Source organism: Stigmatopora argus, chromosome 2 (assembly GCF_051989625.1).
Source record: "Stigmatopora argus isolate UIUO_Sarg chromosome 2, RoL_Sarg_1.0, whole genome shotgun sequence".
Lineage (NCBI taxonomy): Eukaryota > Metazoa > Chordata > Actinopteri > Syngnathiformes > Syngnathidae > Stigmatopora > Stigmatopora argus.
Window position 1 is genome coordinate 13,739,050 of NC_135388.1, and position 22,633 is coordinate 13,761,682.

General features: G+C 40.3%; 1 protein-coding gene and 1 long non-coding RNA gene across 3 annotated transcripts in view; one reads left to right on the plus strand and one right to left on the minus strand.

The window, feature by feature from the left end:
* Nucleotides 1–22,633, plus strand: part of LOC144091035 (uncharacterized) — a 35,625-nt gene that overhangs the window by 5,382 nt on the left and 7,610 nt on the right. Inside the window, exon 3 of the long non-coding RNA XR_013305590.1 lies at nucleotides 7,553–7,732. This is a non-coding gene — a long non-coding RNA (uncharacterized LOC144091035). The remainder of the gene's footprint in view (nucleotides 1–7,552; nucleotides 7,733–22,633) is intronic.
* The window catches only part of nhsb (Nance-Horan syndrome b (congenital cataracts and dental anomalies)), a 38,438-nt gene that overhangs the window by 4,247 nt on the left and 11,558 nt on the right, over nucleotides 1–22,633 (minus strand). Inside the window, exons 2-11 of one of the 2 annotated variants that reach the window (XM_077622982.1) lie at nucleotides 7,543–7,695; nucleotides 7,333–7,469; nucleotides 7,020–7,067; nucleotides 6,813–6,857; nucleotides 6,653–6,697; nucleotides 6,340–6,402; nucleotides 5,177–5,372; nucleotides 4,889–5,020; nucleotides 3,851–4,003; nucleotides 1–3,141 (exon numbers count right to left, since the gene is read on the minus strand). In XM_077622982.1, coding sequence (XP_077479108.1) covers nucleotides 1–3,141; nucleotides 3,851–4,003; nucleotides 4,889–5,020; nucleotides 5,177–5,372; nucleotides 6,340–6,402; nucleotides 6,653–6,697; nucleotides 6,813–6,857; nucleotides 7,020–7,067; nucleotides 7,333–7,469; nucleotides 7,543–7,695 — 4,113 coding nt within the window. The remainder of the gene's footprint in view (nucleotides 3,142–3,850; nucleotides 4,004–4,888; nucleotides 5,021–5,176; nucleotides 5,373–6,339; nucleotides 6,403–6,652; nucleotides 6,698–6,812; nucleotides 6,858–7,019; nucleotides 7,068–7,332; nucleotides 7,470–7,542; nucleotides 7,696–22,633) is intronic. The other variant, XM_077622988.1, reaches the window with a different exon arrangement.

The following is a 22,633-nucleotide window of genomic DNA, read 5'->3' on the forward strand; positions in this document are numbered from 1 at the left end:
CTTTACTGAAATAGTCTTCTGTGTCAGGGGTGGTGGAGTCGTCCTTGTAGTCATGTGGCAGCAGGTGATGGACACTTCTGGTAGCACCTGATGTCTCTTCCTCTTCTTCCTGCACCACTTGTCTTATCCTTCTTGCATCGCTGATTAGGTAAGGGTGCGATGTCTCCACTGTGTAACCAGGCACTTTGGCTGGACTAGTCCAGGGCCCTGAGTCCAGGTGGGATCCTCCAGCAAACTCATAGGCTGGAGGGGGAGGGTGATCTGATCGCATGCCCACCCTGTGACATGTGGCCCTCTGTGATTCTTTTACTTGTTCTTCTTCATCCTCATCTTCCTCATCATCATCATCATCTTGAGAAAAAGAGCGCTCGCCCAAAATCCGAAACTCTGGGTGTGCGCGGGCTGAATGCGTGAGCCCTCTAAATTCTGTGTGTGAGCGTATATGTGTGTGTAGATCCACTGGTGAAGGATGAGGGGCTCGTGGCACTGGCCGATGCAAAGGCGAACTGTCATCAGATAATTCTGAAAATGGATCTATACGAGTCCTGAACGCTGTCATTGACCAGAAAGTTCCGGGCCCATATCGATCTTGTCTTAGTAATAGGCTTTCATACGATGGAGGCCCATCAGGGTGACGTCCTGGGGGTGGTGGCTGAATGTTATCAGGTAATGAGGTGTGGTCCTGAGTTGGCGGTCTGGGGGGCGGTCTGCGAGGAGGGAGCGGCCTTTTATTGATTGGGGGAGGGGCTAGAGTGGCACCACTGGGAGGACATTTGGGTTTGGTAACAGTTGTCATGCTACTGGCAGACTCAAGGTCTGTGCTGGTCATGACATTGGTAGATTTACTTACTGAGTGAAGATGGACTGAACGCAGAATTGATGGTGTTATCGCCAACAAGCTTGCGCTTGGAATCAAAATAGCAGAGTTTTCACATTGTGGGGGATTTGTACTTAATGTGTCATTGACCATCAGCTTTCCACTTGGAATAACATTTGCTAATCTGTGTTTGCTGTGGTGAAGTGTGTGCAAGTGTGGTGTTCTATGTGACAGTGAATGTCTGCCATACCCGCCGTGAAGAATATTAAGATCAAGCTGAGAAGGTGGAGGTGGGAAATCTGGGTCTCTCTTGTAAGCAGAAGCAATCGAAGTTGCATCTCTAGGATGATGTTGCAATGAGGAAAGAGAAGATTTTCTTTCGGGCACTTTGGGCTTTCTTTTGCCAGTAGAGGGGGACAGCGGTCCTGGAAAGAATGCTGCTGAAGTTGAGGGCAAAGTAGAAGTTGGTGTTTCTGATTGACTTGAATACCCACTAGATGGGGATGCCAGGCCAGCCAACTTCTCAGGTGATCCAAGTTTGAAGTCTCCAGGTGGATGAGTTGGGCTAGCGGGTCTCGTCTCAGAAGACTGAGAAAGGGCCTGGGAACGTGTGTCAGCTGAGGAAGAAGAGCTGTTTGGTGACTTCATACAATCCATAACAGCTGTGCCTGTCGCTGTACTGGAGTTAGATAGGGATTTGTACTCACAATTGTTGGACTTCAACTCTGTATTGTGAAGCCACAGGTCTGCATAGTCAGATTGCACAGCCCCTTCATCCTTAAATGAGTGTGTGTCTGCTGAGCTAAAGGACATGGGTTCGACTATGTCTACAGTTTCTCCTAGTCCCATTACCCAGGTTCCCATAGGCTCTGCAACAAGACAAGATGTCTCTAACGGTTCTGGGATGCCTTCAAGTTCCAGTTCCAACTTAATATCTGTGGAAGACAATGCGCGGTCTTGCTCACTAACCATCCTTGGTTGGTCTTGATCTGCCTGTGTGTCAGTTCCTACATCAACACTAATACTAGCCTCTTTCAAGGAGGATGTTCGCATAGGGGGCGGAGGTTTAAGTTTGGATTTTCTCACTGGACGGCAGGGCCTTCCCAACGTCATAGTGCCGCTCCTGTAGTCAGGTGAAATAGAGGGGTAATCACTATGAGATGTAGGGTGTGCTGCCACAATATTGGCTTGTCCACAAGTGACCTGGTCTGCATAGTTGTATATGTAGTCTCCATAACTTTGATTAGTTTTCCCTAATTGCTCAGATGTGTAACCCTCTGCATCAAAGTAATGAGAGCCAGCGTCTTTGTCAGCTTCGTTGGTCTTTTTGCTAATACATGTTTGGTCTTCTAGATCTTGCTTGGAGTTATAGTCCTCGGATGGACATAGGCTTTGGGTCTGGTCATTATACTCGTCTGTGTCAAGCTGGTCATGGTCTGGAGGATATGCCCATTCCCCCTCACTAGCTGTACTAACCCCTGCATCATCTAGCTGGTCTGTTGCTGAGGATGTGAATGAACTTGACCTTTGGCCTGCACCTTGAGGTCTAATTTCAGAATGGTATGAGGGGTCAAGGGAAAATCCCTCATCCATGGTGTTGGGTACAGTGTTGAGTGATAGCTCAGAGTCACAGTGGGACGAGCCTGTAAGTGGGGGAGAAGAAGGTGGAGGGATAGTTTCAGAAGTTTGGGATGGGCAGGTAGAACTGGAACCACTCCAATTACCACTTGATGACTGATGGTCTTCTTTGTGGTCTACATGGCTACTTAAGACTCCAGTTGTGGACACTGAGTGAATTGGGCTACTAAAAGTATCAGAACTTGAAGAGATCTCACAGCTGCCCATGTCAGCTTTGCGGGGCAAGCGAGAACGACCTCTCTCCATCCAGCAATGCTCTGGACTCCTTCCTGCTCTCTCTCTTTCCCCAGATCGCTGCATGCGTTTTAAACTCCCTAGTTGCAGTGGCTCAGGAGCTGCCTGGTCATCAGTGCTCTCCTCTTCATCCTTCATCATCATCATTTTCATTCTCGGACTTGGGCCAGGAGGAATAAAATCCTCCGCTTCATAGGGTGACAATTCCTCATCCTCGTCATCATCATCGTCGTAATTGTCATCGTCATCCTCGTCGCTGTCCATCAGGCGGCCACCTTCTCGTGGGAGGCTGCGAGATCGCAATCGTCCTGTGTGAGTTGCAGTGCTTGTATATGTGGAGTCGGACTGGTCGCCAAGGGAAGAAATGTTGCCTGTCGAGTGGGATAGAGATGCTGGGATGCCCTGATGGCCACGTTGAGCTCTAATGCGTCTCCTGGAAGGTGCAGCGGTACCTGCAGAGAAGACAGTGGGAAACAGAGGGGCACATTCATTAAAACACTTGATTATTGACAATACAATTTTCAATGCTAATTCATGGTGCTACGTCTACAATGAATTCCAGCTCGTTTTCGGCAGAGCATTAGAACATTTAAATTAGTATGCCATTTCCGGTAAATTTGATCGGCTATGTGTGATGTCATATCAATTTGCCCCTGTCTTATCTTGGATTGGCATGCCAATATTATTAGTCAACCTCAACTTGTATTTTTTGTCGGATGATTATCTTTGATGTAACATGGATTTGCAGTAGTGTACATACTAGATGCCTGGTTGTGATGTTTTGTTGATTCCTTTTTTTGTAGTTATCCATCCATTTTTAGAACCCAGTAAAAATAATTCTCCATTTGAAGTGATTTTTCCCCAACCAGTTCCTTTCTAGGCAATTACAAACTTTTGGCGTAAGGTAGGGCGGAGTTTTTGTGGTGAGGCTCTGTGCTAATAAAATGTGTTCACCGTACTTAAAAAATGAGAGATTTTTATTTAGTGAGGGCAAAAGATGGCTTTATTTTTCAGACAGAGCAATACACATAAGCTGACACAATATGTTTGTAAGAATTTTTGTTTGGATTTCTAATTGGTTGCTTTAATTGGGTAGCTCTTTTTAAAATGTGGTGGACAAATGAGAAGGAATGACATGAGGAAACGTTCAAAGGAACTTACATGCTATGAGGAAATCATCAGTTTGGCAGCCAGAGTCTCGAGTGTGGTGAAGGCGACCACTAATTGAGAAGTCTTCGTGACACAGCGAGAGTTGGTGCGGATTGGCATGGACAATTACTGTCCGCTCTCTTGCTACTGGTGATTCATCTGAGTCTAAATGTAAAATGACATAGCATGCTGAGTCTCAGTAATGTCATGTTAAAGTCACTTTCATCATGGAGTATGAGGGAGAGATGGTGAACCACAAGACTGTAACAATGTGCGTTAGCATTGTTGATTTGTTTAAGAATTGGATTGAGGTCCAAATGTATATAAAGCTGTATAAAAAAAAGAATAATCAATCAGTGTGGCCTTTTTGAAACTCTCATTTGGAGAAAATATGTGGTGCAATACACATTGTAGTTGTACATTATGTTGAAAGGATGCATGCCCATGGAAAATTAAATCAGTAAAAAAAAGCAAATATCAACCAGGAGATAGCTCAGATCTTTTGCTACCTTGACTTACTACTTTTTTTCCTTGGGATAGTAGAGGTTACATCCTCTTTTAGTGTAATTTTGTTGTACAACACTTAATTCTATCAGGTTAATAATGACCGACATTGTTGTAAAATTGTATGTTCAAATACTTTGTACAGAAAATAGAGAACATTTATTGCTATTATCTAGAATTACATTTTGGAAAAGAATTTAGTAAAACAAAGCTGTGGGTTTTATAGGGAAGCCTACTGTGGGGTTTGCCAAAATGAGTACAGCTTTGCATTATTGTGGTTGTCAGGTCAAAGCTGTTTTAAGTTCTGGATCCGATTCAGCACTTCAATTCTATTGCACACAGTTATAATTACTTACCGCTGCGCATGCAATGGATACATTAGCAAAGAGAAATAGGCGTAGACTCAATTAGTCATAATGTGTTTCTTACACATTACATTCTCACACAATGAAGCACTAGGTTAGGCTCTTAACATGGCCCTTCCTTAGATCTGAGCCATCTAAAAAGTAGGCCAAAAAGTAAATAAACATTATCAGAGAAACATACCCATGTCCTGTTGTACTCGTTTGGGTATCCCAGTGATGGTTTTCCTCCTCCTTAACTTCCGTCTTCTCTGAAGAACTGACTGGGAATGCACAAGGGAGCAACGAGCACTCGCCTCTCTATCAAATCCAACTCCTGTAAGGGAAGATGATTGTTAAATATTTTCAATGTTGTTCACGTCGGGTAATAGCTGGAAAAATCATCACATACCAGGAATAAAGAAGGATATTTTCAATACTTTATGGCAGGACAAGTTGGACTTTGTTTATGTTCCCTGATAGTGTATTTTACCTGTGACATTGATGGGGATGATACAGGAAGAGACGGCAGTAGAATCCTCAGAAGTTGTTTTCTGATCAGAGTGAGACGTGTTTTCTTTTGACCATTTGGTTTCGATTTCCTGCGTGGCGCCTACAGCAGCTGCTGATGTCTTTGCTATGTGACCCGTTAACGTCTCATCATTATCTCCTTCGCCCGTTGAGGTAGCCTAGAAATATAAATGCCAACCACAACGTGCAGTATTAAAAGAGGAAATAGGCACCCATACTGGTGCATCCACAATCAAACGTCAACAAGGCGGATCACCGAGTTAAAGTGAGGATAGGATAATAAAGGAAGTACTTTTGGGTCATTTCATACTTGAGGGGCTGGGGGGTTCGTGTGAGGGGGCAATGTAACCACTAATAGTTTTTAATGATTTATTTTCGTTTATAAAACATGAGAACCATTCAAATTTGCCTAGCTCCACATTCAATGCTACATAAGAATCTAACTTGATCCACAGTCTCTCCTTGTTTTTGATCTTGTGTTTAATCTCTGCTTTTTCGTTCAGTCATTTTCCAAACTGCTTATCCTCACAAAATTTGAGGGGGATACTGTAGCCTAACCCAGCCCAGCCCACACAGGGGATAGCCTGAATTGGTGGCCAGCCAATCGTAGGGCCCAAAAAGACGGACAACCATTCACGCTCACACTCATACCTAGGGGCAATTTAGAGTGTTCAACCAGCATACCATCCATGCTTTTGGGATGTGGAGGAAACCGGAGAACCCGGAGAAAACCCACCCAAGCCCATGGAGAACTTGCAAACTCCACACAGTGAGGACCCACCTGGGATCAAATCCTCAACCCCAGAACTGTGAGGCTGATGCCCTAACCACTCGATCACCAGGCCGCTGTAATCTGTGCTTTGTTTATATTATTTTATTTGTATCTTTGGCATTTCCAGATGTAAAGTGTGACTTGAAAGGGTCTTTGAAATAAAATGTATTAATATTATCATTAAATGATGTATTTTGTGGGGGGGTTTATTTTCATGGGTGAGAAATAAAATGCCCGCCCCCCACTTCTGAAATGACCATATTACACATTGATGAATCTTCATCATTATTTAATCTGCAAAACTCAAGTGAATATGGAATGAAACAATTGAACACACAACACCGGTTCGATACCTTTCTATTCCATGGCATGAAGATGCATCCGTTCATAGGATGAAGGGAGTAAAAGCACTCAAACTATAAATAAATGGTGGAACAAAAGAAAAGACAAAAGATGTATGAAAAATAATCCAAATAAAAGGATGAATTAATGAGGGTTTAACACATTTTTAAACCACAATTCATGGTCCTTATGTGGTCCTTTTCGAAATATCATTATTATTCATGAAATCCTCATTTATTTATATACTTTGATTTTATCCTTTAGAGACTAAGCATGCCTCATTGTTGAAGTCTTTGAAGTGCAGCTTTACAAAATCTTTCTTACCTTTCTTTGTATCGTCTGCATATCTGCTTCTCTGCTTGGTCTCTCCTGCAGAGGCGTAAAGCACAGTAAGTCAATGTCATGCGCACAAACTCATGCCAACAGTTGATACTATATGATTTGCGTGGGCAAAGATCTAAAACATGATCTTGCATCTCCTTACTTTTCTCTGAACGGTTTGGATTTCGGTTTCTCTCACCATCTTCTCCTTAACGAAGTGAAACAGGAATAACAATAGATCGACATTATTTTCTCACAAAGGACTCAATGATTGTTCAACAAATCCGGGTTGCATGATGGCAATGAATAAATATATGAAAATGAAATTCATTTTGCGATGGCATGAACACAGAATTTTTTTTTCTTTTACCTTCCTGGGTTGATAGTCTAATTCTCGTTCCCGCTCTTCTCTTTCTTGCTGCACGACAAGACAATAACATTCTGTCAGTTTGATTATATTCAGGAAATATCTTGACCATTTTTAGTTTTTCATCTATACACTGCTCTCTAAAATTAATTTCTGACGGAAAAGATGGTAAGTAAGTAAAAATAACCTCTGAGAAAGGGGTGAAGTGGGCGATCATGAAAAATTTACAGATGGTGAACTAACTATCCGCCAAACATAACATCAAGTAATGAAGCACTGTGTATCCGTTGACTCGCGTTGATAGGGTTGTGCTTACCGCTCGTGCCAGTCGACTTCTCTGTTGCCGCCTGATAGAATGCGGTGAGGGGAAGGTGGGTATTGGGGGCATCGTCGAGATGGAGATGGTTACCCTGTTCTTCTCCCGACTCGTGGGCCGCTCGTTCTGTTTTTCGTCTGAAAATTGCAATCCCACAAGTGAATATCTGTATTCAAAGAGATGTGGCGGGGCGAGGCTGATAGTTTTTACCTCTGTGCAGGGCTCGGAGGCTGAACTGGGCATTTTTGTGCAGCTCCTCCAGACATGGCGGTCGAGAGCAAGGATGGAACACGTTGTGTTGTTGGTGCCACGGGGCCTGATAGTGGGCTGACAGCTTGCTCTCTATGTCCAAGTTTGACACCGCTAAGAAAAAGGAGCAAAAGAAGTTCAACAAAACGAGGTGAGCAACTTGGAGAATGTAATGAACTCATTTGCTGCTGTTGGCGGTGATTGACAAATCTGCCCTAAAAGTAAGACGGTTTTATACTGAGCACACAGTAAGTTTGGGATATTCCTAGATTTAGTACAGATCAACAACCTACTATTGTAACTGCTTGGAAGTTCATTCATTCAGTCATTTTCTGAACCGCTTATCCTCACAAAGGTTGCGGGGTGCTGGAGCCTATCCCAGCTGACTTGGGGCAGCAGGCGGGGGGATATCCTGAATCGGTGGGCAGCCAATCGCAGGGCACAGGGAGACGTAAACCAAATATAAAGACACGCTCACAACAGAAACTTAGATGTGGAAGAATCAACTCAAGAATCCACAATTAAAAAAATCAATCGTCCAAAACGAACTGAGTGAAACCGAGATGTGGGTGCATAAAAGTCATTAAGTGAGGGCATTAGTGTGTATCTGGGTCAAGAAGCACCCACAGTAGCGCAAATGCCAAAACCTTGTTGTGGATTGCTGTTACATACAGTGATGTTTTAGACTAAAGATCAGTTGGGTCATTTGTAGGGGAGAAAAAAGATGAAGAGCTATTACAACACATCCACAACCTACTGCTACCACTGCCTCTTCAAAAATCACATGTACTCTGTGCAATTTTGTAGTTTCAATATTTTCACAATTACCATGACTTTCCTGCTTTTTAACACAAACGGCAATTTTCCTTTGGTGTCTTTTTAGGAAAAGAATACAATCTAAAGGTGAAAGAACGACTTTGTAGCTAACATTTTGTTAATTCCTAAAGGGGTCAAATTCGACCAGGACCGTATGTATCGGAAAAGCTTTCATAGTAAAGATTAGATTTCAGTATACACACACTCAATTTTCACATGGCCATTGGCTACTCTAGAATACAGAATAAAATGTATTGCTATTACATGCTATTGAGTATTTCATTATTAACCCTACCTTTGGATGGTACAGGGGCACAGCCAATTCCGAGACAAACCAAAGCCATGATTATCAGCCTTTCACGTGTTCTCCTCTCTCTGTTTTCTTCCTTTGTTTTCCGCTCATCACTTTCCCTCTGTACGTTGCAGCTCTTAAATCACTCTCGCCAACTCGCCTCCAAATATTTCCACACAGGACAAAATATTTAGACGAGCAACATCTGTAGGCACACAACCTCCCCCTCCGCCCCATCACGTGCCCACCTGCTGTCCTTTCTTTCCCCTTTCATCATCAGATAGCCCAACGATATCTGAAAATATCTCTGCTTTTTCCAAAAGGCAAGTAGTAGTATTTTTTTGTATGTTTTTGCCAGAAATCGTTGTTTTAGCACTGTGTTTTGCAGAAAAAAGATCAGCCCCCGCCCTCACCGCCGCTTAAAATTTGACTGCAATGGTAGGGTCCCACCCGGGCATGGCCTATTCCTGGCCATAATCTCTTCGTGATGCAATAATATGTAGAAAGGGGCGGTGGGGTGGGGGACGTCCAGCTACAAAGCATTAATGCATTAATCCACCTCATGCTGTGAAAGTGTATCACATGCTTCTATGCTGTAAATGACAGCCAAAGTATGCTCAAATGAATGCAACAAATACATTATAAACTAAAATATTCTAACAATAACATTAAATACACAGCAATCTGATCCCATGAGTTGAAAAAGAAGGAATATTTTTTGCAAATATATAAAAGGAGGAAAGAAGCCGCTCTATAATCTGCTGTAATCTGGATTTTTTTTCCAGCAGTACAGCTAGATTTTGTGGCACGGGCAGTTGACTTGAGGAAATTTCAGTTCTCAACCATATCATTAAAAAACATAGATGCCATCAAAATGATCAAAAATACAGTGTAGAAAACAGATGACACAATTGGTCAATTGCAACTGTGAATTATTTTATTATTACTTCAATATTCATTTTACTGAATGAAACAGATTTTTTTTTAGAAATTGACTCTGTGGTTGCCATTATTGGAAATAGCCGTCCAATCCAATTTTATTTATAGGGTTGGCACTGATAAACTGGACTGAACATCAATTGCCCTCAATGGCACTAAAATATGAGTATTGCCTCCTAGTGAGTGCCAGGGAGATCTATTGTGTTGGTGGATACTAGGGAGACCCCCCCTCCACCACCACCACACACACATCCCAGTTACATTTCATTTTTAATCTCATCATGTAATTCATTTTCCGGTGTGGCCCTGATGCCTCTTTGTACTTAACTGTATACATATTCATAGTGTTTCTGTGCATCTAATTCTCCCTCCCATTGCCTTTTTATGCACACCTGCACTATTGTCTCATAGTCCTCTTTTCAAATAAGTGTAAAGTGTGTGAGATTGAAAAAATATTTTATATTCATGTTTACGCTCATCTCTGTGGGTTAGTGGGGGTTTATTATTGCTATATCAATATTTTTACATAACTATTACGTCACAGCTGCTTTGGCAAAATATGAACAAAATAACAGCAGGTCACATTTTTTTGCAGTTATCCTGCTTTTTCACACTGCTATAGTAGCACATCTAAAAGTCATTGGCTTCATCGTGGTGATATATTATAATAAATATGTTGTGGTATAAAAAAAAGCTCTAACAATATGTATGTCAAAATATGGTCAGAATAATTGATGAAGCTATTATGATTCACCACTAGTAAAATAAATCAAAATGTTTTACACTAAAGATTTTAATTCCATCTTTATAACATTTTCCTAAATCATTGCCATTGTCATTTCCCCTTTTTTCACGGAGAAGGTTGACGCAGCTCTAAACAAATCAAGGGTGAATACAGTTGTAATGATGCAAAACCACCAACAGATAGCAGCGACGCACAATACTGAATTTAAACTGTTGTTTATGAGCGCATCCACGAAAGATTAAAAATAATAATAATAATAATGATAATAAAAATGGCAACATTCCCCCACGAATTTATTGAAGGATTTTACTCAAAGCTAGAAAAAGTGTACTGAAATATTCACAGAGTAGAACTGTGGTTTTTTGGAGAATAAAAATTGTACATTTTGTTAATTGTGGATATATGACACCATAACAAAACAATACGAATCTGGTTTAAATACCATTATCTTCTGAATATGACACGCTCCTGAAAAGTGATTTTAAACCCCTGCCAAATTAGAATGGAAGAAAACCCTGACAACTATATACTTAATGTTACATGGCTTCCAAAAATGTTGCCCATCAGCCCTGTTCCACAACCGGGAAAACCAAGTGCAGTGTGAAAACGCTCTTAATACTTTTAATATTTAATGTTGTTATTGTGTGATATTCCAGTTTTTTTTCACCTTCTGCAGTATTTCCACAACCCATAGTATTCCTAAAGAGGATGGGTGTATTAGCTGGCTGTAAACTAGAGGGTGAAATTATTCTAATCTATTCAGCTCTATTCTATTTAGCCACTAGCTACTTCTATTGGATGAATATTTTGGATACAGACACTTCCTATCTGCATGGATTTTTCATTCAATCCCTCATTGTCTTTCTCAAGTAAACTAAAGGATAGGTAGTCTAGTTTAAGGGGTCAATATTATTTCATTGTATATAGTTTTCATGGCCTAATTTTGTGATGATGAGAAGATTAGAGATGTTTCTAATTTAAAAGATGGTCCTTGACTCATTAAAGGTTATAAAACAATGTGACCATAGATGAAGAGCCCAATGACTTAACCCTTTTTACTCAACATGGAAAACAATATGTAATGTAATACCTGAATTTAAATAGTTAATTGGTGGTCTTATTGAAACTTTGTTGATAAACAAAACAGAGCAACAAAACAGCAACATTGCAGCAGTAAGCAAATGACATTAAAATGTGCTTTGTAAGCTATTATGGCGTGTGTTGGAGAATATGTCAGTCATGTTGTTGGTATGGCACAAAAGAAGCCATCACCCATGTTATTTTTAACTGTGTGTCTCCATGGAAACCGGCACATAGGCAGCGAATGGGTGACTTGCGGGTCTTTAGGGGAGACTCTTACTGCTGGTCATCGTCTGTTCTGAGAATTTCAATTGATATGAAATCAGTGTTATTTTACAACACAAACTTTGAATCCACTTTGTTTTCTAAGACACGAAACTCAACTTCAGTTTGCTAATTTTTCGACAAAAATGTTAAGATAAATGAGATCAATTAGATTTGGAATACTTATCTCAAGAGTCCCACCTCTTAAATGTGACTCCTAATAAATAAGAAACAAGAATTGAGGAATCATCTTATTTCCATGACTAAATACCCTTTCAAACACGACATAGTATTATTATTATTATTATTTTACCCTTACAGGGCAATCATATTTCTGTTAAAGGCTTAAAGGTCTCAAGTGTCAACTTTGGAATAGTTGTCCACAGTAGTGACCACTATGCCTGGAAAGGTTAAATACATTTTACTTTCAATATTTAACATTCCTTGCCAGCTGTTCCCGCATTCTTGCTATCCAAAAACAGGGATCATAGTATAGATAATTTTTAGGTAACAAATAAAAAACACACTCTTAAATTACTCTACGTAAATAAATGTGACCCTGATGCGAGGTTAACTACAAAACTGACCCGGTAAACTTGGACTTGGATGCTAACTACAATAAATAAAGAATACTGATGAATCTGGTGGGCACTTGCTGTCCGCTGCATTAAAATAGGTGTTATAGAGAGGGTGGGAGGGGGAATTACCTGAAATAACCCCAACTGTGCACCAAGTTTCTTCAACAAACCAGCCAATATGAGTAGTATATAAATCAGCTGTTATTCGGGGGAGCAAAAAAAATCAGACTCTAGGAATAGGAATATTAATAATTGAAGTACTGACTGCGGTGTGCTCAATACTACGTCTTCATTATTTATCATCAATGAATCGATGTACAGTGATTTGGAATGTGATCTTTATCATCAGTTCTGCTAAGGGCTGGAGTTCAGCGAGGACATTCCCCTATATACGTCTGGCTTTAAAAGCCAACCGACAGTTACAGAGTGAACATATCGTTTCTATGGAAACTACTTAAAGATTAAAGCTGTGAAGAGCCCGTGCCTTGCCAGAGAGAATCCCACAATGCCTTGTGCCTGGGGATCTCTGGGAAAGAGAAAGGCGGAGGCACGTTGTCAAACTAGTGGATGTGTGAATTTGCCTGCGTGCATGTGTGCGTGTGTGCCCACTTGTGTCTTTGTCAGCTGAAGAGGTGTTGCGCTACAAATTGCCCGAGTATTGTCACTGTTTGCGACAACAAAGTCAGCAGCCATCAGCCACTTCTTTCCATCTCCCCTCCCCTTCAAAAAAAACATCCAATTAATACACAGCTCTTAAAAAGTGTGGCAAAAAAAGAAAACTAGTATGCGGCAATGACACGTTTTATTATCCTTGCTTGGAAGACGACAAATTCCCAATCTTATCTTTAGCTCATGATATCTTTGACCAAAATTTCATTGGAGGAAGAGTTTCCCACTCCCAATCTGGGAATCAAATGTTAAATACGCAAATGTGTTTCCACACAAGTGTCACCCTGACCTTGTCATCACAAGCTTTCTTCCATTTTTTTGTTGATTTTATTTTATAATGTATGTGCCCCCCCTGCCCCATATCCTCATCTTTACCCCCCTGCCCCCACCCCCCTGGGTGATGCCAGTGCTGTTGTCAGGCTAGAGCTGAAAGCAGCCAATCACGTGGCACCGTGCTGAGGAGCTCTGGGGTGATGTTAGGCAGTTTCATGCTCATACGATAAGCTTTGCCAAATGTAGGTCATGCTTCTCCTCGCTCGCCCCGCCTTTTTGCGCTCGCTCACATTTTCATACACACTCACATAAACCTCATCAACCCTCGCAGACGTGTGTAGTAGGTACACACAGTTAGCGCATAAGTGCATTTTGGTGCGTCCAGCAGCGACAGATGTGCTTGACTCACGGGTTGAATTTATTCTGTGGCCATGCTCATAACTCAATTCGCACAGACATCAAGACCATTTTACCCATAGAAATGAAAAGAGTTCTGAAATACATTTTTTCGTCATGTTCTGTTCATTCATTCATTCATTCATTCACTGAACCGCTTATCCTCACAGGGGGTGGCTGGGGGTGCTGGAGGCTATCCCAGCTGACTTCGGCCAGAGTCGGGGGACACCCTGAATCGGTGGCCAGCCGATCGCAGCGCACAAGGAGACGGACAACCATTCATGCTCACACTCATACCTAGGGGTAATTTAGAGCATCCAACTAGCCTACCATGCATGTTTTTGGAATGTGGGAGTAAACCTTAGTACCCGGAAAAAACTCTAACAGGCTTTTATGGTATACAGTATGCATGGACGGGTTAACCTTCATACTGTCCTTTTACCTGAAAAATTTCATTCATTCATACACGAATTGGTTACCAGCTATTTGGAAGGCACAGGGAGTCTAACAACCATGCACGCGCCTGTATGTTTTTGGGATGTGGGAGGAAACCTGAGTACCCGGAAAATCAATAATTTGTTCATTCATTTTCCATCCCACTTATCCTTGTCAGGGTCACGGGGTGCTGGACCTCGGGCAAAAGGCGAAGTACGGCCTGAACTGTTCGCCAATCTGTCGCCGGGCACACCTAGGACAGACAACCATTCACACTAACTATCACACCACCACTGAGTGCGAATCAATCCCATGCTGCCCGCACATACTTTATTTGAATGAACCACTACACCGTCAACGACAAAATAATAATATTTGTTTGTTTAAATGACACTTTTTGCAATCACTTTGATGTGCTTCATGTGCATTTGCGATTAACGTAAAGGCCAAATCACCCCCATAAAATGAATATGCATAATAAGCATAGGGATCAAAAGTCATACAAAGGTCAGAGGCCACATACTCAACTGACCTTGAAAAGTTTACAATAAACAGAAAATTACTATGAAATATATTAGAAGCGATACCAAACACGCTAATTTCTTTATGGAAAATGAGCTGAACGCAAGGGTTAAAAGAAAAAAGAATAAAATCAGAGATCAAGCAGTAAATGCTTGTTCCTCTTCTGAACTCTCATTGAACTGCTCAACTTTGCTGCAATATAGCACTTGTGGGATTAGCACGTAAATAGCAAATGCAGAAGCAAGAAGATTATATAGAAATGCATTTAGCAGGCGGTGTTCACGGCAAACAATCAAAGGAGGGTTTGATGTGTTACAAGCGAGATAAGCATTTTACTTTTGCAGTAACGAGACAGGCTCCAAGGTCATCAATTAGCATTTTCTAATTGCAGACAAACAGCAGAATCATCTTTCAAGCCTTCAATCAACTGAAATTTCCCCTAAACTTAACTTGTCACTAATTCTCAGATTCACCACCCCAGAACAGTAAGTGATGATAACATTCGAATAGATGTCCACTGTAGTAACGACTGTCCCTAAAAGGGTTCATTTCAATCAATTTGTATTTAATCTCAAATGGCACAATTTTAATGTTTTTTTAATACTTAATATCTATATATTTTTGTCCACCTCAGATGAAATGAACAATAAGCCATTGCAATAGGCTATATAAATATGATCTTGATTATATATGATTATCTGTTCACGGTAGACACAGATTTAAAAAAAATGTATTTACCAGATTTGCACCATTTGACCACGTAGTTTGAAATGTGGTTGTCAGATATGTTGCTGTAAGTACATTGTTGTAAGATGACAATGTCAATTCCTTGAATGGAAAGTGAAAATGTATACCATACGTTTCACCACACAAGTTGATTCAAAAATAGATGTTGTGGAAATTCAGGTATAGTTACCATGATCAATGATAATTCATGAGGAACTTTACTTGGAAATTTGGACTCTGAAATGAAAAAAAAATGTCAATAGTTTTAAAGAAAACGAAAAGTAGAACTGCATCTTTTTTCAAAGGAACTGGACCATTGCTAAAATAGCCTTTCATTCATTTTCCGAACTGCTTATCCTCCCAAGGGTCGCTGGAGCCTATCCCAGCCAATTATGGGCACCAGGCGGGGGACACCCGGAATTGGTGACTAAAATAGCCTTGCATCATAAAATCCTGAAGGTTTCTCGAGTATGAATCTTCAGAAGATGCCTGACAGAGTCACTTTTGTAATTGTTAAGCACTGATTTATTATGGCCCTGATAGAGGGAATTTACCATCTGGGAGTCAATGCTACAAGCCAGAGAGAATAGAAACAGTCACTACAGTACGAGACGTGCACAAAAAATTAATTCATACCAAAAAAGTAGGGTTCTTTTATGTATTCCAAACACATTTTAATGAGCATTTTAAGACCAAACAAACCTGTATGTTTGTAACTTTTAAATACGACTCTGAAGACCATCACCATAAATTAGACATTCATTTGGACAGCATTAATAACAAGAATAAAGATAAATGCATTAAAACATCACAGTGGGTAGTTTGTTTGTTCCCTGTTTTGTTTATTTATAAATACAATAATTCCAGCAGCTTCTTTGTTGTAAAATTTGGAAAAGTATTTTGAAACATTCTAGAAACAGCAGACAATCTATGTCATCAACATGATCAATTTGTGTATATGTCAACATAGTTAACAGTCATTTGAATGATCAAAATGGGAGCAACTCTCAATATACTAGTGCATGAATGATAAAATAAATAATGATCCAAAAGCCTTTATTAAAGACTCATAACATGATTTAACAACAAAAATGGGTTATCGTAGAATTTTTCAATGATTTCAATTTGGAATATTGATTTGAAGAAAGAGTAACTAACTTCAGTTATGAGCAAGGTCACTGAAAGTAGCACTGCGATATCTTGTGTCACACTCATAATTATTGTTTGCGTTTCCGCAAAAGCGTCCATTTATGGACAAGATGTACTTCTTATGTTTTGACATACACTAAACACCACTGGCTTATGGAGGAGGGGGCTTTGTTGTCTGATATGAATAAGTGCTCGTGAGCTCCTGACAAATATGCAACCTTCACATGCACACACACATGCACACACAGAGCTCCTCCTCAGAGAGAGAATCATTTCTACTTGCCTGGGTTGCCACAACTAGGTTGACCTATTTTTGTCCAGACCGCTCTCTCACTAACTCTCTCTTTCTCTTGCTCTCTCACTCTTTCTGTCGCCCTCTCCCGCTCGCCGCAGCCCCATAATTCACCTCTGCTTAATAATTCACAACACCTTTAGAAGGCCCTACTCATTGGAACCACTGGCACCACAAAACAAGAAATACACACAAATGGAATCTAGTTCGCAGTGCTGAAAATGTAGTGTGATATGATCGTATAAGCACGGAAGGTCGATCATATTAGTATATACAAGTGGCTTGAAAAACTTTAGCTTTGACATACAACTGGTCCCCCTCCGACTTCCCTAACTAACCAGCATGAATGGTTTCAGCATACAAAACCAAGCAGTAAATGCCGTAGAGAGTTGGTTGTGCAGGTTGTGTGATGTTATTGTAAAAGCGCAGATTATTTGCAAGTCTGTGCACACACTCACTCCGCCAAACATGATTGGACAGTGAGATTTGGCAGGAACCAATGACAACACTAGGAGCAAGAGAGCAGGCGCTGCAAGTACTCGTGCTGATGCTGGGCACACCCTGGAGCTCTCTCTGTACGTGTAAGTGTGTGTGTGTGTGTGTGCAAGAGCACATATAAAATGAAGGTGGATCATAAATTTCTAATAACGGGTGTATTTTACACACCTTTGAAAGACACAATATTCGTTTAAAAGAGCTTTTCAGGCCCTCTTTCATCTTTTCCTCCCTGCTTCGTCTTTGCAGAATTTGGTGCATGGGATAATCGTTATGTTAGATTGACAGTACTCATACGTTATTACAATACTCATACAAGACTGAATTTTAGAAATGAATTTAAATGTATATGGGCTTATTTAATAAAGGTCGGCTTGCATAACATTGCATAAAAATCTGACTGGCCAAAAGGTAAAAAAAAAACTGCAATTTATTTGGAATATGTGCCTTTAAAGTATTTGGCGCAGCACATGCAAATGGATGGATTTAACACACATATGTTGACATGGGTTATTTGGCATCCAAGTACAAATCTGATAGGTAGGTGTTAACTGGAATAGTAATTGTGGTTTCGTGGAGTCCAAGAGGAGAAATTATCTATTTTCTTCTTTAAAAATAATAATAAAATAAATTTTAAAAAGGAAAATTCTAGAAACAAAAACTTTCGAGGCAGTGTAAATAGGAAAATGCAATTTCGGAGCTCCAAAATAATGATTCAAGAGCCAGGTCAAGTGACTCAGACATGACAACCCCCCTTTCTACAGAAGTAAATGATTAGATTCGATTAGTAGTGTAAAGACGTCATCTTCCTCCACGAGGTGATGTGCGCGATGCGAAAGCCAATCCGAACAAAACGAGAAAAGGCATGAGGTCGTCCTTCTCGGCCTTTTATATCAGCCGGCGTGTCATTCTTCTTCTATGGTGAAATTTCGCTTCCCTTTTGGGCGCTGAGTTGGGTGGCGGTGCGCTGATTTGCACCCATTTTTCAGCTTCTGTCTTCCTTTTTATTTCAATTCTTAATATAAAATACCGCAATGTACTGAAGCCGCGAATGTTGAAAACTGTTAGAATTATTATGGAATAAATAAAATATAATTATATAATAATAAAAACGTAAAATGGCGTGGGATAACAGTAGTGCACTAGTTAGTATGGATACGACCTATTTATTTCTACAAGTTACCTCTGTTTCTTTCTATGCTACATTTCCTTGCATCTGAGGAATTTCTCTGCAGTTTACAGCGGTGATGTTCTAACGACTAAATGCAAAACGTCAAACGAGGGGTAGACTAATTCAAACCAAAGTTGACTTTTACGCGGTTGTTGACTTCAACAACACTATTAGAGTGATAGAGTGCACTTGTGTGCAGCATGTGAGTTTGTGTACTGCAGATACAATCAGGCACAAATTGTTTGAATGAACATGATGTGTATGACCGAAAAGAGGCAACAACAGACTTTGTGTTCGTGTCAGTGTTTATGTCAAAAGAAAGAAAATCAATCAAGGAGGTGGTGGTCATTTCAAACGGCATCATATAGCCAAACTGAATTATGAGTGGGTTTTCTTCTCTGGATGTACTGTTGTATGTATGTCATAAAGTGTCAAATTCTTCAATGCAAGGTTAAAATCATCTCTTAGATTAAAAAAACTGGCTTCCTGGCTCCTCTTCTAGCTGTGCTCTTGTTGCCATTAAAGAAAGGACACGAGAGGGAGGCAATGTTGAGTGCGTGCGTGTGTGATGTTGTCGTCTGATTGATGTGACAGTGAGAGTGAGTCTCCTCCAAGAATCCTAGCCTTATTGCTCTTCTCTTACTCACTGCCCCATCACACTTACAACATACTCTCTCAAAATTGGACACACACACTTGTTGTCCAAGTGTAGATTGGCCACAGTTTCTTTATCCCCTATCATTTTTGTCATCATATTCCCTGACTTGCTCTTTCATCAACGGCTCAACTCATTCTTTTGCTCATTGGACGAAGGCACGCTAAGTCCTGTTTTTGCTTATTCTAAGTCTGAACTGTCTGAGTACGTTACCCAGATGGTAGATTAGTGGTCTGAGCACCCCAATGCCATTGTGGGTACCTATAATCAATTCTTGCTTGAGGGTTGCATCAAGAAGGCATCCAACGTAAAATCCAGTGTGCCAAATCTATCATGTGAATCGACTGTTTTGCCTCGGTCATCCTTTAGGGGAAAAGGGGGGTGGCTTGATGAATGGAAGGAGGAGAATCACTTACCTAAAATCTGAGCATTCAGTGAGAAAATAATGAATCTTACCAGTAAGGAAGTATAGAGAGAAAAAGTGTTGCCAATTTTTCAAAGTAGTTAAGGATATAGCCAAGCAAAAACAAGTCCTTGGAGAGTTAATTATACTTCATTACTTTTCATGACACTACAGTCATAATACTCCAGTCAGGAACTATGACACATTTTATCTTCTTTATCCAAATTATCTCTCAGTTTATCAGTAACTGAATTTTGCATAAGTTTCAAGCAGTAACACTCAAGCCACGACCATCAACATAAAGGACCAAGCTAACTTTAGCTGACCAAGTAACAAAAAGGTGTTACAATTAAAACATTACAATATTTAAAGAAAAAATACATAGTTCATAAACATGGTAAAATAAAAGTTTAATAAAACTGGGGAAAATTTTATTACTGTGATTGTGCAAGAGAGCGCGGCTATACCATCATCCCCTCAGTAAAGTTAAATATTCCCGAATAAATACAACGGAAACCCCAGCGTCTTCCAAGCGGAACCAAAGACTCATGTTAGCGTATCAACAAGCTCTAAAGCTCAGACCTCCTGTCACTCCTGCTTCTTCCTAGACCCAACATAACAAGATCAGTGTTTATCCTATCCAATCTATCTGTTTACTCCAGAGTTAAGTATGGCATTTATTCTCTAAATCTGTTCAAAGGCTTGGAAACTGCAGCAATGCTTATATTTCATCGTGGATTTACCATTAGAACAGGCCTTCTCCATATGGACTAACGATACCTAATGCTTTGCAGGTCTTTTCAGAAAGTAAGTGACACTGAGGTCTTTCATGTCAGAGCTGGTTGTACATTCAGTTCAGTGAAGACCTGCCCTTGATGAGAGCATTTAACAGAACTTTTTCAAAATAGTTCTACTGAGCCTTTTGAGATGTTAATGTCTACATTTGACAGATCTGGCAAACATACGTATATATTCTTCATATCTAAGTATCACCTCCAACTAGGAGGTTTTTCATCAGGCTTCATTCTCATTAGAAGCTGTTTTGAAACTGAGGCTGTGGTTGTAACATAATGAGCAGTTGAAGAGAAAAGGGAATGTATAATGCATCATCCCCACCCTCCCACTTTCATCCCAAGGATGAGAGAAGGGCCAGTTTCTCAGGGACTTCCAAGTGTTGGTCATGGATCTGTGCAACAGTGTGTCTGTCTGACTGTGCCATACCGGCATCTATGTGTGTATGCTTTCCTGCTTCCGTACGCATGAAAGGGAAGTGCGCCTCTGCCTTAAAGAATGATTAACTTCAAACAAAGAACCAACGAGCAATAGCATAACAACTAGCCTTGTGTGTCTAGACAATTTTCATCACGAATGCATAATGATATTTTTTTACAAGGACTTGAGGGAAGTTGTATAACAGGTGATTGCAGCTCACTTATTTTCCAGGAGCACAGTGTAGTATTTCGATGCAGCTTTGTTCAGCAGGCAAGGTGCAATGATGAACATCAGATGGTGTAAATATGCTGCACGCAAACACCCAAGTTCAGCTCTGGTCATATCATCCTCAGGATGACTGCTCCTGATCCACTCTGGACCATATGGCTCTGTTTTAGTTCAACTAGCATGGATTAAAAGTCTATGCTTACGCATTCACTGACTCCTATCTTAACACAGAGTTGAATTCATTTCATACCTTAAGATGTCAACGTATTCTTCATTCAAAGCAAATATAAGATCGCTTTTTTTCCAGTTTCGTTAAATGGAGTTGAGTATGAATGAAATAGTGCAGACAGTAGTGTGTAATGTTTTGTTACTCAATTTTTTAACATGTCGTAGTAACCTCGTGGGGGAATTCAAGGAAAACCCTCGTTATTTTTGTACATTATTCACTAATTATTTTTAATTAGGTTAAAGTGGGGTGGCCCGACGGCTCATTGGTTAGCGCGTCGGCCACCCAGTTCTGGGGTCCTGGGTTCGATCCCAGGTCGGTCCTGCTGTGTCGAGATTGCATGTTCTCCCCGGGCTTGCGTGGGTTTTCTGCAAGGTAGTAACTTTTCCTTCTTTACTGATCATTGCACAGTTGAGTTCAATCACACAGTATTACATAATCTTTGTGTACCATCTGTCAGTTAAGTGTGATTAAATTTGGATTATAGTGAAGGTGACACTGAAGAACACCAAGTGATGAAGAAGCACTTCTATATACAGCGGCAAACAATGGGGATTGTGACTTTAATATGTTGGACTATTAATCTGCTATCATGTATCATCTGTTGGGAGTTGAGCTCCCAGGAATATTCTACACACACACACACATTCATGCATTTACACGTAGATGCTTATGCAAGGGAGGAATCTCTCCCCATAAGTCACACAATCAGTTAATTGTAATTTGCTGCTACTGTAATTATTAAACTCTGTGGTGATAATTACAAGATCAAAGAACGGGGGCAGTATCTTTCAAGATACTGTAATTATTTTACCATGTTTTATTAAGAAACAGGACCGTGCACTGTGTGCAATATCAAGACATTATTTTCTGTACACCAATCATCACAGTTGCTGCTTAAAATCCACCTAAATGACAAAGTTCCATTATGTGGTATAAAGCCTTCTGATACTAAAACACACATTAAGTTTAAGTTCTTGTTTATTTGAATACAAGTATGACTATTCCATCTATGCATCTATTTAGAAGACTAATTTCCGGCTAGTTTTGAACATTGCAAGGCCGTTGACTTGAGATTTTGCATCAGTATTTTCTTATATATTTTCATCGACCCGTATTTTATTGAGTGCACCAGTCCCTCCTCTAGCAAAACAACTCTAAAGCACGATGCTGCCATGCCTGAATTTCACAGTTACCCAGGTATCCAAGCTCATGATTTGGACTTCACCATGATGTTACATAAATCAGTGTTTCCCAACAAGTGTGCCGCAAGCAATGGTCAGGTGTGCCGTGTGAAATTGCAAGTCATGCAATATAATATTCAGAGTGAAAAAATAATATGAATATAATGAGATTAAAATGGAACTATTACACGATTAAAATGGAAATATAATGAATGTTAAATTATAGATAATACTATTAAAAGATTCAAATTGTGAAACGGCCATTTTGTTGCTTATTTTTCCTCTAACATGAACCGGAAGTT